The following is a 15,991-nucleotide window of genomic DNA, read 5'->3' on the forward strand; positions in this document are numbered from 1 at the left end:
AACATGCATAAGATAAATGTGATCTAGTATGGCCCGACTTCATCTTGAAGCTTTAACTTCAAAGTCCGTCTTGAAAATCTCCGTGGGAGGCACCATTTTCTTCAAATAGGATAAGCTATAATTAAAACTAATTACAACTATTTGATGGTACGCAGACCATATTTGAATTGAAAAACAACTTTGGTACTTTAGACCAATTACATTCAAATTAATGGAACGCAGACCATATTTTCTATCCTATTTGGGCCATACTAGTCACTTCATAACCTGCAAAACAGTACATATACAATATATACCATTCACCCATTCATTATCATGAATGGCCCACATAGCTGGTTAGTAAAACACATTATGCATCACGTAAACATTTGCAGTATTTAATCAAGGGCACCAATAATCTACCAATTATTTAGTCCTTATTCATTCTAATCAAGTTGTTTTAACCTTAAGGATTTGTAGACCTAATCAAGAGTTTATGACTAAAAAGGGCTCCCACTCAAACCTATAAATTCATATGCTTTACTAATTTTAAACATAAAAATGTATTTCTAGTCTAACCGGAAACATACAAATTTAATTAAAATTTAAAGCTCATATAAATTTATAATTGAATCCAAAAGTTTAATTTACTTTCAGTCGTATTTAAATTAATTCATGATTTTAATTTTAGTAAAATAATTAGAATAAATAAAATTTATTATAATTACAATATTCAAAATTAAAATCCAAGAAAATAATTTAAATTATTAATTTTAAAATTAATTAAAATTACGTAAACTGAAAATTTTAAATTAAAATTTCAAAACGAATTAATCGCAACGCAAACACCCTACGCATCGCACGCCCATGGGCCACACGCACACATCCATCGCTGGCCATGTGCGCGCAGCCCATGCGCTGCGTTGCATAGCTGCTGCTGCTATCCTTCGCAAGGCTCCACGCGAGCTTGTGCTCGCTGCGCGCGCGCCAGCGCTCGATGCACGCGAGCCATCGCTCGCTGCATTCGCTCGCCAGCGCTCGCTGCATGCGAGCCAGCGCTTGCTGTGCGCGCTCGCCAGCGCTCGCTTGATGCGAGCCAGCGCTCGCTGCGCTCGCTTTGTGCGAGCCAGCACTCGCTGCGCGAGGCATCGACGCTGGGCGCAGCACTCGTGGCACGCGAGCTTGCGCTCGCTGGGCGCGAGGCTGCGAGGCAGTGCGTGTTGTGGCGCAGCTCGCTTGCTGCCCACACGCGACTGCCGTGCCTTGCCTTCGCCCATGCCCATTCGTCCATTGCTCATAGCCCACGAGACAAGGCAGGGCTGTTGCCTTGTGTTCGTGCACCATGGCCTTGCTCATTGCATTCGTGCCGCATGGGCGACGAGCTCCCTTGCTCGTCGTCACATGCCCGCACTATACAACACCCCTTAAGGGTAACACGTAGCGTCCATTGCTTTGTGTGTGCAAGTTATATGAACGAATCGCATAAAATTTAAAAAATTTATATTTAAAATTAATGACAAATTAATAAATAATATTAATTTCATAATTTTAGGGCGAAAAAATCGAAAATTTATTATTCAATTGATTTCCGATTAACATGGATTCAAGCCTAGGTCATAAAAATTTAAAATTTATCATAAATTTACAATTTTTATGGTGGTTTTTAATCATAGGTATCTAATTAAATTATAATTAATTATGAAAATCAAATTAATTCTAAATTATTCTAATTTTCAACAAATTAATCATAATTACAAATTAGATTGCATAATTAACAAGGCTAGGCATTCAAACTTGTTAAACATATACAGTAGGTAAATAAAAAATTCAAGATTTATCAACAAGAATCGCAAATATTTAATTTAACATCTTAAATTTACGAAATTTTGCATTCGAAAAACTAAAACCTTCGAAAAGTCATAGTTAGGCTTCGAATTTGAGAATTCTGGGTTCGGCAGAAAAATATTCTTTTTGTCAAAATTTTAGAATGCCTTTTACATGCGGAATTGACACAAAAATCACTCAATTTGGATGAGTAACGAAGAAACTGCCGAAAAACTGCGTACGTATAATTAAATAAACGCAATTTGCAATTAATTAACAATTACGAAAATTAATCACCCCTTTTAATTCTTGCAAATTTGTAATATTTAACCATGTTCATGCAATTTAGATTATGAAAATAATAAGAGGCTCGTGATACCACTGTTAGGTTATGATACATATGACAATTCATAAATCATGCGGAAACAACCATTAAGCCAGGAATACATATTATTTACACATAATCATTTAGCACAATTTAGATGCATACTCTTTGTTGCGTGCCTTCCCTAGCTGCGCCCGAACCGAACAAGAACAAGTCTTTAGGACTCCAAGTGTCGTCCCACCGTAGATAGTCCACAGCACGTCCGGATCCGCCTTAAGATTGACCAACTAGAATCGCCCTTAAGGTACTATTAATTTTCGGCACTTTTAGGCAAATGTGTGACTGAATTTTTCTCTCAAAAACTCACTTTGAATACTTGAAACTCGTTGTAAATATGTGACCCTAGGCACTTATTTATAGAGTTTACGGAAAGGAATTATAATCCTATTAGAATACAAATCTATTTAATTACAACCCTACTAGGATTCTAATTAAACAAAGTTTATCTATTAGGATTAGATTTAATCATATTACGAATCCCGGTAGCCTTAGGATTCCGAGTAACACACACGAGTGGCGCACAAGCACCGCACGCCCGCACGCAGGCCTTGCGGCCCACGCCGAGCGCACAGCGCAAGGCCCACTGCCGCAGCCTTGCCCGCGCGCGCGCCCAAGCTACGGCTGGGCCTGGCTTTAGCGCTGGGCCTGGTCGTATGCTTGGCGTGTGGTTGTTGCGCTTGGCTTGCTGGGCGATGGCCCGGCTTCGTGTTGGGCCTTCGTCTGGCAGGCCTCGTCCGATGCTAATTCGTACGATACGCTTCCGATTAAATTCTCGATTCCGGAATTCATTTCCGATACGAACAATATTTAATATTTCCGATTCCAGAATTAATTTCCGTTTCGAACAAATATTTAATATTTCCGTTTCCAGAATTATTTTCCGATTCCGATAATATTTCCGATTCTGACAATATTTCCGTTTCCGGCAATATTTCCGATTCCGGAAATATTTCCATTTCCGATAATATTTTCCGATACGTACCATGTTTCCGTTTCCGGCAACATCTACGACTTGGATAATATTTATATTTCCGATACGATCCATATTTCCGTTTCCGGCAATATCATCGTTTCCGGAGTATTCTTTTCTTGCCTGTGACGATCTTAGCTCCCACTGAAACCAAGATCCGTCGATTCCGAATATCCATAGATGGAGTATTTAATGCCATTAAATACTTGATCCGTTTACGTACTATTTGTGTGACCCTACGGGTTCAGTCAAGAGTAAGCTGTGGATTAATATCATTAATTCCACTTGAACTGAAGCGGCCTCTAGCTAGGCATTCAGCTCACTTGATCTCACTGAATTATTAACTTGTTAATTAATACTGAACCGCATTTATTAGACTTAACATTGAATGCATACTTGGACCAAGGGCATTATTTCCTTCATTGAGTAAATGGGAATTTGATATAACATATACTTATTGGTATCGTCATGGTGAAAAAAGGGAAGAAACTTCTTCCCATCAAGGCGATAATACTGATGAAGGTGGTACCTTGGAGGAAATGATGGATCAACTTCATGAAATAGTTGATGATGATCCTCAAGTGATAGAGGAATTGTTGACTGATTCTGAACTGCCCTTATACAAAGAGAGTAAGTACACAAAACTATCGGCTATAGTTAAGCTTTATAATGTGAAGGTGGGTCATAGTGTGACAGATCAGTGTTTTACGGCGTTCCTTAAGGTGTTTAAAGACATACTTCCACCCGAAAATGTTTTGCCTAGCCGTACATATAAGGCAAAAAAGATGTTGTGCACAACGGACTTGAATTACGAAAAAATTCATGCTTGTCCTAACGATTGCATACTGTATCGAGATGAATTTGAAGCTTTAAAGAATTGCCCTGAGCGCAATGTCTCGAGGTACAAGAAAAAGGAAGGAGTTCCGGCTAGGTTTTGTGGTACTTTCCAATAATACAAAGGTTCAAACGAATGTATGCAGATGCAGGAGATGCAGAGAAGTTGACATGGCATAAATTTGGTCGGAAAAAAAATGATGGGTTACTAAGACATCCAGCTGATTCTCCGCAATGGAAATTTATTGATGGAAAGTTCGATGATTTTGGTAAAGAAGAAAGAAACCTACGCCTTGGATTGTCTACTGATGGTATGAATCCATATAGTTCCCTTAGTAGCACTTATAGTACTTGGCCGGTCATGTTGGTGACTTACAACTTACCTCCTTCCTTATGTATGAAAAGAAAGTATATTATCCTGTCAATGCTTATATCTGGGCCAAAACAGCCAGGAAATGACATTGATGTGTACTTGGAACCTCTTATTGACGATTTAAAGTTATTGTGGGAAAAAGGGGTTGAAGTATTTGATGGCAGTCGAAATGAAATGTTCAATTTAAGAGCCATGTTATTTTGCACTATGCAAGATTATCCAGCATATGGTAATCTTTCTGGTTATACCGTGAAAGGAGAATGTGCGTGTCCTATATGTGAAGATGGTTGGAAGGGAAGGTGGGTAAAAGCATCGGGAAAACATGTCTACTTTGATCACCATTTCTTCCTCATGATCATCCGTACCGCAAATTGAAAAAGGCCTTTAATGGGGAACAAAATTTTGAAAGTCCTCCAAAAGTATTTACTAGCGAAGAAGTGTTTGAAAAGGGAAAAGACATTAAAATTACATTTGGCAAGTTGAAGAAAAATAAGGCTGCCCTTTCTACACAGGGATACAAGAAGTGTTCCGGTTTTTGGCATCTCCCTTATTGGAGATTTCTATTTGTTAGGCATTCTTTAGATGTGATGCATATCGAGAAGAATGTATTTGATAGTCTGATTAGCACATTATTGAATATTCCTAAGAAGACAAAAGACGGTCCTAAGGCTCGGGCTGACTTAAAGGAATTGAATATTAGAAATGAGCTACATGTTGTTGAGGAGACTGGAAAACGGAAGTATTTACCCCCTGCTGCCTATACATTGTCCAAAAAGGAGAAAGTCGAGCTTTGTTCTTCCTTAGCTGGAGTTAAAGTGCCCGAGGGTTATTCTTCAAACATTTCTTCTCTTGTTTCAATGGAGAATTTGAAACTCCTGGGGCTGAAGTCTCATGATTGCCATGTTCTGATGGAAGATTTCTTACCTGTTGCTATTCGTTCAATTTTGCCTAAAAATGTACGATATGCCATTATTAGGTTATGTTTTTTCTTTAAGGCAATACACAGTAAAGTCATAAATCCTAAAGATTTGGATTCTTTGGAGATTGAAATTGCTGTTATTTTGTGCCAATTGGAGATGTAATTTGTTAGGTTATGATACATATTACAAAACATAAATCATGCGGAAAACCTTAATGCCAGGAAACATATTATTAACACATAATCATTTAGCATAATTCAGATGCATACACTTTGTAGCGTGCCCTCCCTAGCTGCGCCCGAACCGAACAAAAACAAGTCTTTAGGACTCCAAGTGTCGTCCCTCCGTAGATAGTCCACAGCAAGTCCGGATCCGCCTTAAGCTTGACCAACTTTGAATACTTCAATTCTCGATATTAATATGTGATCCTAGGCACCTATTTATAGAATTTATGGAAAGGAATTATAATCCTATTAGGATACTAATTAGTTTAATTAGAATTTCATTAAAACTCTTTTAAACTAATTCTATCTTTATTAGGATTAGGATTTAATCAATGAACGAATTCCATCAGCTTTAGGATTCGTATCGAACACAAACGTAGCACGACCACGAGCGTACCGCACAGCCCGCGCAGGCCTTGCTGCCCACACGAGCAAGCGCTGCTCGCAGCCCACGAGCATCAGCCCCCGCGCGCGCGCCTTGGCCTTGCTGGGCCTGGCTTGGCCTTGCTGGGCCTGGCGTGGCCTTGGCTGCGTTGAGTTGGGCGCTTGGCTTGCTGGACGCGGGCCTGGCTTCGTGCTGGGCCTTCGTCTAGTAAGTCTCGTCCGATGCTAATTCGTACGATGCGCTTCCGATTAAATTCTCGATTCCGGAATTCATTTCCGATACGAACAATATTTAATATTTTCGATTCCGGAATTAATTTCCGTTTCGAACAAATATTTAATATTTCCGTTTCCGGAATTATTTTCCGATTTCGATAATATTTCCGATTCTGAGAATATTTCCGTTTCCGGCAATATTTCCGATTCCGGCAATATTTCCATTTCCAATAATATTTTCCGATACGTACCATGTTTCCGTTTCCGGCAACATCTACGACTTGGATAATATTTATATTTCCGATACGATCCATATTTCCGTTTCCGGCAATATCATCGTTTCCGGAGTATTCACTTGCTTGCCTTTGACGATCTCAGCCCCCACTGAAACCAAGATCCGTCGGTTCCGAATATCCATAGATGGAGTATTTAATTCCATTAAATACTTGATCCGTTGTACGTACTATTTGTGTGACCCTACGGGTTCAGTCAAGAGTAAGCTGTGGATTAATATCATTAATTCCACTTGAACTGAAGCGGCCTCTAGCTAGGCATTCAGCTCACTTGATCTCACTGAATTATTAACTTGTTAATTAATGCTGAACCGCATTTATTAGACTTAACATTAAATGCATATTTGGACCAAGGGCATTATTTCCTTCATATTTCCCCCAGCTTTTTTTTGATATCATGATACATTTGCCTATTCACTTGGTAAGAGAGATCAGATTTTGTGGTCCAGTGCACATGAGAGCTCAATGGGCCTTTCAAAGGCAAATGAAAACATATAAAGGATATGTTAAGAATACTTTTCGACCCGAGGCTTGTCTTGCACATATAGACCATCCGAAGACAATAGGGCTTCCTACATCTCGACACAGTGGCCGATTTGATGGTATGGGAACCATAGGTCGTAGAGAACATGACATGCCTCTTGACAAGTGGCACATGGCTCACACATATGTTCTTTTTAATGATGATGAAGTTGCACCATATGTCAACCGGCACATGTCTTTCTTAAAGACAAAAAATCGAAGGTCTAACCCAAAAGCATTAGCTATTGAGCATAGTAAATTATTTCGTTTTTGGTTCAAATATCAAGTAATGAAAGAGCGCCAAAATTCATTACAACCCGTTTCTGATCGACTTAGGAGTTTATGTGATGGTCCAGATTTCTCTGTCTCTTATTATTCTGCAAATGTTATTAATGGTTGTACATTCTACACAAGGGACCAAGATGATAAAAGTACCATGCAAAACAGTGGGGTATCTCTTGAAGCCGAAGCAATGCATTTTTCAAGTGCTAAAGACAACCGTCCTATCTATAGTAAAATGCAATATTATGGAGTAATTGATGAGATATGTGAGTTGCATTATATGGGGTTTTCAATACCTGTATTTGGTTGTAAATGGGCTGAAAATAACAACAACGTTATATGTGATGGCTTAGGGCATACTTCAATGAATCTTAACAAACTTGGTAGCAAGGAAGATCCTTATATTTTGGCTAGTCAAGCTAAACAAGTGTTTTATATGACTGACCCACTTGATAAAACAAGCTCAGTTGTTCTAACATCGAAACCTCAATATGTCATTGATGACCATGATGACAATATTGTGTTCGAGGAAAGGTCTCCTCCCACTGAGATACAAAATGTGAATGATAATATTGATGATACATCGGCATATGTACGTAGTGACCATGAAGAAGGGATTTGGTGTGAGGATGAAAAGAGTGGTGCAAATCGACCTAAAAAGCTTCGTTGTAGAGGTTGAATTGACTAACTTAATAAACCTAATTTTAGTATAAAATGCATATATTTATCTTAATATAATGATTTGGTTATGTTGTTTAATGAAATTTGTATTTTTGTAGGTTGATGGCAAGAAAGAGAAAGAAAGCAAGTAAGCCTTCTGCTGAATGTGAGAATCGCAAAGGTCGTACAGTAATTGGAATAGTTGGAAAAGCAATTCCCAAGGGAGAAAAACTCTCCTTAGAACGGAACTGCAATAAAGTACCCGTTGGGGATAACAAGGACCTTTTCGCCTCTTATATTGGTGTAGTCGTTCGTGAACGGGTGAATATCAATTATGGTGATTGGGTTGAAGTTCCTAAAGAAGTCCTTAATGAAGTTTATGAGAACATCACAGTAAGTTAATTTGTGTGCCTGCATCGAAGTTAATTTTTATTCTTTTAGCTTGTTTATGTAGATAACATATGTCCTGCTGTGAGGGGGTCAAAAAAGCACGAGGCTAATGCGTGACCTCGTCCCTCGTGGGTGTGACGCTTCTTTTTGTCAAATCAAGTGTAATTGGATTTCCTGTGAGTTTACACCCAATTCACTAGTAATATAGGAGTCGCCTTTCAGTTTTTAACGACAATGAGAAAAACTTACAAAACCCGGTTATCGTGACATAAAGGGAGTGCAATTATGTTTGACCACGACGACCGTAGGTTCCCTTGTGATCCCTGGTGTGGGGATCTCTCAACGTACACCCGCAGGGTAGAGATTGAGGGTTCGGGGGACTGTAACTACCGAGAGGAGTACTCGCTCTTCGATAACTCCAGAGGCAGGATATCCTTACTAGCTCAGCATAAATAATTGAAGGGACATGCGTTAACTATTAAACTAATCTGAATTGATTTTAACAATATGCAACACATAATACTAGATCGATCGCGATTATCTGATTTAGATTGTTTTAAGGGACCTAGCATGATAGTTCAATTTCCCAAAATATTATCTTTATTAGGCGTGATAGAACAATTAGATTTAATAGTTTAACAATTTATAAAAGGGCGAGGAAAGCAATTAAATCATGCGAAGGGACACATTACGACGCACCCTTGAGAGGTGCGTCACGGTTCTCAGAAAACTAACCACTTTGACTTTGCTATTTCTCCTTTTATTTAACGAATCTCAAGTTACGGGACAGGATACGTTCTGTTCGATTTTTGGATCGATTGCGACAGAACGCGTGATCAATTTCGCAGCGTGAGGCTTAGGCTTAGGGGTTAGAGTCAATACTCAGAATATGAATTATGTGTTGTGTTTCTTTCACGTCGAACTTGGGGCCATATTTATAGAAAAGAGTTCGTGGAAAGATAGAATTGTAGAACTCTAATCCACGAAGAATTAGGAAAGAACACGTCCCAGGTATTTTCAGCGCCCAGGGCTGGGCGCCGAAGATTTCGGCGCCCAGAGCCAGGCGTTGAAAATAGGGTCTGGGCCGTTTCTTTGTCAGATTCGGACTCTTAGAATCCGGAGTGTATGAGACTTAATCGAGTCTTTTAGTGCGTATTAATTTTATGACGGGATGCGTCTGGGCCCGTTACGAACTCTAGGCTCGTTAGGATTTTAATTAATACGTAACCCTTATTTTCGAATCATATTAGGAATAGGATTCTCTCGCAATTTCTATCTCATTTAGGATTTATGTTGGAGTGCAACACCTAATTCTGACAGGTTTCTGTCTTTTATGACTTGCCACTTTTTACAACTACCCATTACGGCAGTTACTATTTTTAGCAGGTTTCCATAAATAGCAGGTTTCTATAAATAGCATGTTTCGGGTGAAATGAAAAGGGTGATTGAGATTCGTTATTTTATAGGAGATGCGTTGTCAAGTGGAGATTTATGTTCTCATCATCGAACCTTCCCTTTCGGGAATGGGGACAAAAGTAGGTGTCTACAGTTAGCCCCCACTTTGATTGAGTCTTGGAGTAAGACGATGGTCAAAGTATTAGACGGAGTGCGTCACACAAGCCATGGTGACCTGCTTTTGCGAAGGTCTCACAAGTCCCCGAGTGATAACATTTGACTTAAGGGTCATCACTTGAAGTGTCGACATATCCCTCACGTGTCATTGGGATTTGTAAACGGATAGTATAGAAACTCCCTCACTTTGTCATTGGAAGTATCTAAAGAGGCGTAGAAACTACCTCACTTTGTCATTGGGAGTAGCTACAGATGTTTTCGAAATTAAAGCTATAAAGTGTAATTGGGTCTGGCCAAGCCCAACCACGAGGTAAAAATGTTTTTAAAGATTCTCATTTTCAGAGCTAGCTAAACGAGAAAACCCCCTTGTTTTTATGGGACGTAAAACGAAGGAAAATCCAGCACATCGTTCTTTTTTGGAAAAACAGAAAACCAATCCTTTAATTTTTGGAAAAAGGGAAAACCGGAAAAAGTTATCGCTGCAGCGATTAAGGACCTGCCCGGTTAGTGACGCAGACCCCGCCGGCTAAAGATGGCGAGCCTGTCCGCTAAGGGTGGACACCCCGTCCGATAGGAGTGGACGAATCTGTTTTTGAAATTTGAAAATAAGGACCTACGCGGCTTGTGACGTAGACCCCGCCGGCTAAAGATGGCGAACCTGTCCGCTAAGGGTGGATAGCCCGTCCGATAGAAGTGGATGAATCTATTTTGAAATTCGTTTGTGCTTTTTGAAGATAAGGACCTACGTGGTTTGTGACGTAGACCCCGCCGGCTGAAGATGGTGAGCCTGTTTCATTTTGTTTTTTTGAAGATTTTATTTTTCGAAAACTGAGGACCTGCGCGGCTAGTGACGCAGACCCCGCCCGCTGAAGGTGGGCGAGCCCTGTCCGCTAAGGGTGGACGCCCCGCTCGCTGGAGGTGAGCGAACCTGAATTTGTCTTTTTGATTTGGGATTCGCGTGCCGCGGTCTTGCCTGATTGAGGTGGACAAGTCCCTATCGTGATTTCTTTTGAGAATTTCTTTTATTCATTCTTGTAAGAGCGAATTCTTTCTAGGGATGCTCGGATTTAGTTGTAACTTGAATGTGGGTTGACAACGTGCTTAGACGGACCATTGTCTTCTGGCCATCATCTTTTCATGGTTTTGAGCTAGTCTTTTCGGCTCAATTTTGCCACTACTTGGGTCCTTGATTAGGGACTATGTATAAGTATCAACGACGACCTTTGTCTTGAGGTCATAATCCGGTTTTATTTTTTTTGAGACATCCAAACATGGGACTTCGTACAGCGTAGTCTGGGAATATTGTTTTAACTTTGCATAATATGTATTTTCCTTCGAGCCCCCAAGCACTCGTGCTTGACGGTCATTTCTTGTCAAAGAGGTTCCTTGGGGATACGCATTCTGTAATGTCCTTGATCGTGTTTGGGATTGTGCTCGTAAGTGCGACCGATCTTTGTAGTGGTGTGCTACTCTTAACAAAGCCGTGAGGTGTGACTTTCAGTAAAGAAATCCGCAATTTTCAAGTCGAATGAATATGGCAGGGCCCTATAGAAGTCAGAGCTGTTTTTTTTTTTTTTTTGGGTCTGGGATCATTTTCGGCGCCCATGCCTGGGCGTTAAAGATTTCGGCGCCCAGCGTTGGGCGCTGAAAATGATTTCTGGCGAGGGTTCTTGATGACACAGTTGGCCTCTTGTTTGTTTATTTCACTTGGAAATTCTACGTATTCTCTTCTTTTTTGTTTTTTCTTTATTATTTTTTGGAACGTAGAATTTTGTTAGAAATCCCAATGAGTTGAGCTGATTTACAGCGCCCAGGGCTGGGCGTCGGGATATCTGGCGCCTGGTCCTGGGCGTTGAAAGTGCGTCCCAGGCAGGACTTTCTCGTGATGATTTCTCAAGAAGCCGTAGCCGATTGGTGGACTACGGTGTTTGTCGCTTTGGGGCGATTATTTAAAGGAATTGTCGCTCTTTAAGCTGTACAGTTATTGTAATAGCTGGGCGAGTCTATGTGGCCTGAGGAACATACCTTGAGGCGTAAGATTTTGATCGCTCTTGTATATATTTTTTCCTTTTGAGCGCGTTCGTGAATGTTCGATACTTAGAATGATGATATGTATGTGCGAACGAGCGTTCATAGAATGGCCGTTGTGTGCAATCTCTTAATCAGTTTGCTTGAATCATTTTTTTTTTGAGCAATGACTGATTTTGAATAGTTTGCTTAGAAGCCTGATAGGATTCAGGCCCATTCATGAAGTGGGCTCAAGCATCGTGCCCTTTCGATCGTTCAAACATTTGCTTCGAGATTTTTTATTTTGCTATGGTCGTTTCGTAGCTTGGAGCCCCCAAGTATGCATGTTGGGATGCTTCCTTTTGGCGTATGATTTTTGTAGGTTCTTTCGAGAAAGATGCCTTGGGGTTTCGCTCGTGTAGGTGCGAGCTATTCCTGCGGTGGTAGGTAATATTTTGCTACCCTTAATCCTTAATGTAGAAGTCGTGTGGCTTGCATTTTGAATTTGGGCGATAAGTAGTCTTTGCCTCTTACTCTTTTTTTATACTTGTACCGTGGGATGGTTGAATTTATGGTGCGACGTAGGCTTGTGTGGCCTAACAGCGTGTCTTAGAACATTCCTCCAAGTGTTGGGATATCATTATTTTTTGCATTGGAGTACTTCATCACGCCTCGTTCAGGTGCTCGAACAAGTGTAGCACCTTTTGCGTGGGTGTGCACGGTTTATTACTTCGTTCGATGCGAGGATTCATAGATGTTCCTTTTTGGTTTATCCTCGACAGCCTTTGCCTAGAGTTGATTTTCAGCTCCCAGAGCTGGGCGTCGGAATCTCTGGCACCTGGTCCATGGCGTTGAAAGTGCGCCCCAGGCAGGACTTTCGTTTTTGCTTTGGAACGACGTAGACTGTGTAACGGGCGCTTATAGGGCGAGCGTTATATGCAGTAGTTTGACCGGAGTTTTGGTGACTCGCGATTTTCAGTTACCCTTGATAGTGGGGTGACTTTATATACTCTAAGTAGTGCTTAGAATTCGGGAGGGGTTGTAGCCATTCTAAGGTTCGTTTCACACGATTAAAGCTTAGGATTGTGCCCCTATGACATATGTATAGCATTAGCGTCGAGTATTTGCGATGAAATCGTCATTTCGAGCATTTTTAGAGTGTTTTTCTAAAGCCCCCAATTGTAGCTACGGGATTGGCTTGGTGCTATAATGCTTGGCATACGTTTTTATGCATTCATGGTGACATGGATCATGAATAGTTTGAACCAGACTCGTTTAGTGCGAGGTACGTTCGAGTAGTGATTTGCTACTTCTCTTGTAAATGTCGTATTGTGCGACATTGCCATGGTCAAGGTAGTCACATCTTGAAGTGTGCCTTGACCAAAAGCTAGGTGCCTTTGTTTACCCATAATCATATTTAGAAATCCTTTTGACTCACTTGCAACATCGGGATAAACACATACTTAGCTTAAACCAACGACACTTTATTATGTTCGAAGAAGTCTTTGAAAATTATTTGAAATCCGAGTCCTACTGTGTATAGTCCGAGGTGTCCTAAGTAGGTTGACTTATAGAAGGGTTCGTATAGGATTACATGAGTGAATCAAAATACTGTTACGATTTTTGGAATGCTGTCTAAGGATTTGCTGGAAGCCAGGGTGCAGGCGTCAAGATATACTTGTGCCTGCTTGGCATATGCTTTAAGCTTTTAGGGCCATCTTTTCCAGAATTGCGGGTATATAATCGTTTTCAAATTGACTTAGATGTACTTGGTGTATGTCTGAACAAAAGGTCAAGGTATACTTAGTTCTTTCCCTATCTCTTTCATTTCAATTTTTTTTTAGCCCCCAGTTGCTATTATGTCTTCCCATTAATGATGCTTTCAGATTTCGATTTTAGATGCCCGTGTCATATGTCCGAGTAGGGTGAGCCTTGGTTAAGTGCCAAGTCCTATTGACAATGTCTTTTTTTTTTTCAAAGGGGATTCGCAAACATTTGAATTACCATGAACGGGTGCCCTGAGTTTGAAGGAACGATGGGGCGACGCCGTAGAACAATCCTCTTTATTGCAAGCTTACTGCCTTTACTACTTGTTGGCGATTATAACTGTGTCTAGTGGTGAAAGAAGGTCTTTAAGCGAACGACTATGTCTAGTGGTGAAAGAAGGTCTTTAAGTGAGTTAGTTCGCTTTAGGGAGGGTCAAGTCGAGTACTTTAGAGGTCATGGACGCTTGCGCTAGCCCCCATTCAATTGAGGCAAAGCGATCTTTTGAGTCTTGGCTAAGTGCCTAGGAGTGTGAGTGCTCCTTCTGGCAAGGGTACGTGCCCTTATTATTTTTCGATGTGTGCCCATTAATTTTGGCATTTTGATGACTTGGATTCTTCCTTTGACTTAAATTTTTCTTTCGACTTGGGTTGCAAGTAATTAAATTTCAATAAGGGACTCTATTTCTTATTCTTGTTATTCTATAGGCTTTAATATTTTTGCAAATTGGTTGGACCGAACCATGGATTGCCTACGTATCCGCCTTAAATAGATTTAATTTTGAATCAGGTCTTGCGTAGTTCTTAGCCTAGAAAATGGTTTTTTAGAATGCCGATTTTAAACAAGTACGTTATGAGGTGGAATCGCAATGTTTGAAATAGGGTGAAATAAGTGAAGTTTATTATTATTATTTTAATCTGCCGCTTTGCCGTAAGCCAAAGTTTTGTTTGTTTGTTTTATTTTTTGAGTACATGTATATTTTTTTGGTGGTACGTATATCTGAATACGTGCTGTACCCCTCCAAGTGTTCGTTATTTTTCCGTGCATGTGCGGATAAAATGACGAGCATTTCTGGACAAAATTTGGCAGGCAGAGAGATTCAGCGCCCAGGCTGGGGCGTTAAAGATTTCGGCGCCCAGCTGTGGGCGCTGAAAATGGCTTCTGGGCGGATCTTTTTTGGTGCGCTAAATGCTTCTTTTCCCTTTTTTTTTGTGCGCTTTGCAAAGTTTTTTTTTTTATTTTTTTTACGTTAAGTGTAGAATGTACTTTTCATTTGTCTTTTTTTATTTTTTTTTATTTTTATTATTCGTGACTCAAGACGGCTTGAAAGATGGGTTGAATGAGTTGTATAGGTATTAGTCAAGCACGAGGATTACATCAACCAAGGCCAATGAATAGCATGGGCACGGCTCAAGGGTATATCAACAGGATGTATCCAAATAAGTTATATGGTCATTATACTAATGGTGGTGTAATAATGGGTATGACGCACGTGTCAATGGCCGTACGTGGTTTGCAGTTGACAACAAGTTCAAGACCAAGAGTCGAGGTAATGGTTTCTTGGGTTATGGCAATGAGAACATGGATGGGTTAAATGAGCTGAACAGGGGCCCCAGAGCGAAGGCGTCTAAGAACATAAGGATTGGAAAGGGTAGACATCGTAGAACCTTATGTAGTTTTTGTGGCATGATTTGGATTGGTTGACTCAATTCTTTTCCTTGTTTACTTGGGTAAATTTCGCACTTTGGGAGGTACGGGCTAAGTATTTCATGGTTCGCTCTCTTCGCTCTCCCTTTTCTCTTTCTATCTTCTCTTTTTGCTTGGGATTTCTCCCCAACATAAATCCTTCAAAATTTTTTATTTGGGCTAAAAGGTAGATGGTTGTGGTCTTTGAGTCACGAGGCGAGACTGAGTGAGCCTCGTTTGGTAGGCCTATAGTGGACCTTTAATTTTAGCGGGCCTAGGGCGGACCTTTAATTTTAGCAGACCTAGGGTGGACCTTTAAATTGTCTTACTTTGCAAGCGTATTTAGTCGTTTCTTAAAATGTGCAAATAGCGTAGATTCAAAATGTCGCTTCTACCTTATTGAAATTTAACGAAAGAATTACATCGAAAATAATTTTTTTTGCTTCTTTTCAGACTCCGGTTTCTGGGATTTAATTGGAAGTTGTGATTTAGACTCGAATTTTCATTAATCTTTCTGATTATAACCCGTGTATGAATACAAGGAGGTGGCCTATACTCAAAATAATGACATGGAGTAAGCCTATAATACTTGACCAAGCGACTTTTAGACTTAGGTTAATTGGACCATAACGTTCGTTGGTTGACACTTTAAATTTTAACCCTTGGGTGTTCATTTGTCATGCGCCATTTTGCTTAATGTTCGCAA

At 40.3% G+C, this 15,991-nt stretch overlaps 1 protein-coding gene across 1 annotated transcript; it reads left to right on the top strand.

Annotated features, from left to right (window-relative positions):
- Positions 1-3,700: 3,700 nt before the first annotated feature.
- Positions 3,701-5,447, top strand: LOC110787814 (uncharacterized). The gene is made up of 3 exons (XM_056841579.1): positions 3,701-4,097; positions 4,139-4,664; positions 4,775-5,447. The coding sequence occupies exons 1-3, from the start codon at positions 3,701-3,703 to the stop codon at positions 5,445-5,447; spliced, it is 1,596 nt and encodes a 531-aa protein (XP_056697557.1).
- Positions 5,448-15,991: the final 10,544 nt, after the last annotated feature.

The sequence above is a fragment of the Spinacia oleracea genome, chromosome 4 (assembly GCF_020520425.1).
Source record: "Spinacia oleracea cultivar Varoflay chromosome 4, BTI_SOV_V1, whole genome shotgun sequence".
NCBI classification, from domain to species: domain Eukaryota; kingdom Viridiplantae; phylum Streptophyta; class Magnoliopsida; order Caryophyllales; family Amaranthaceae; genus Spinacia; species Spinacia oleracea.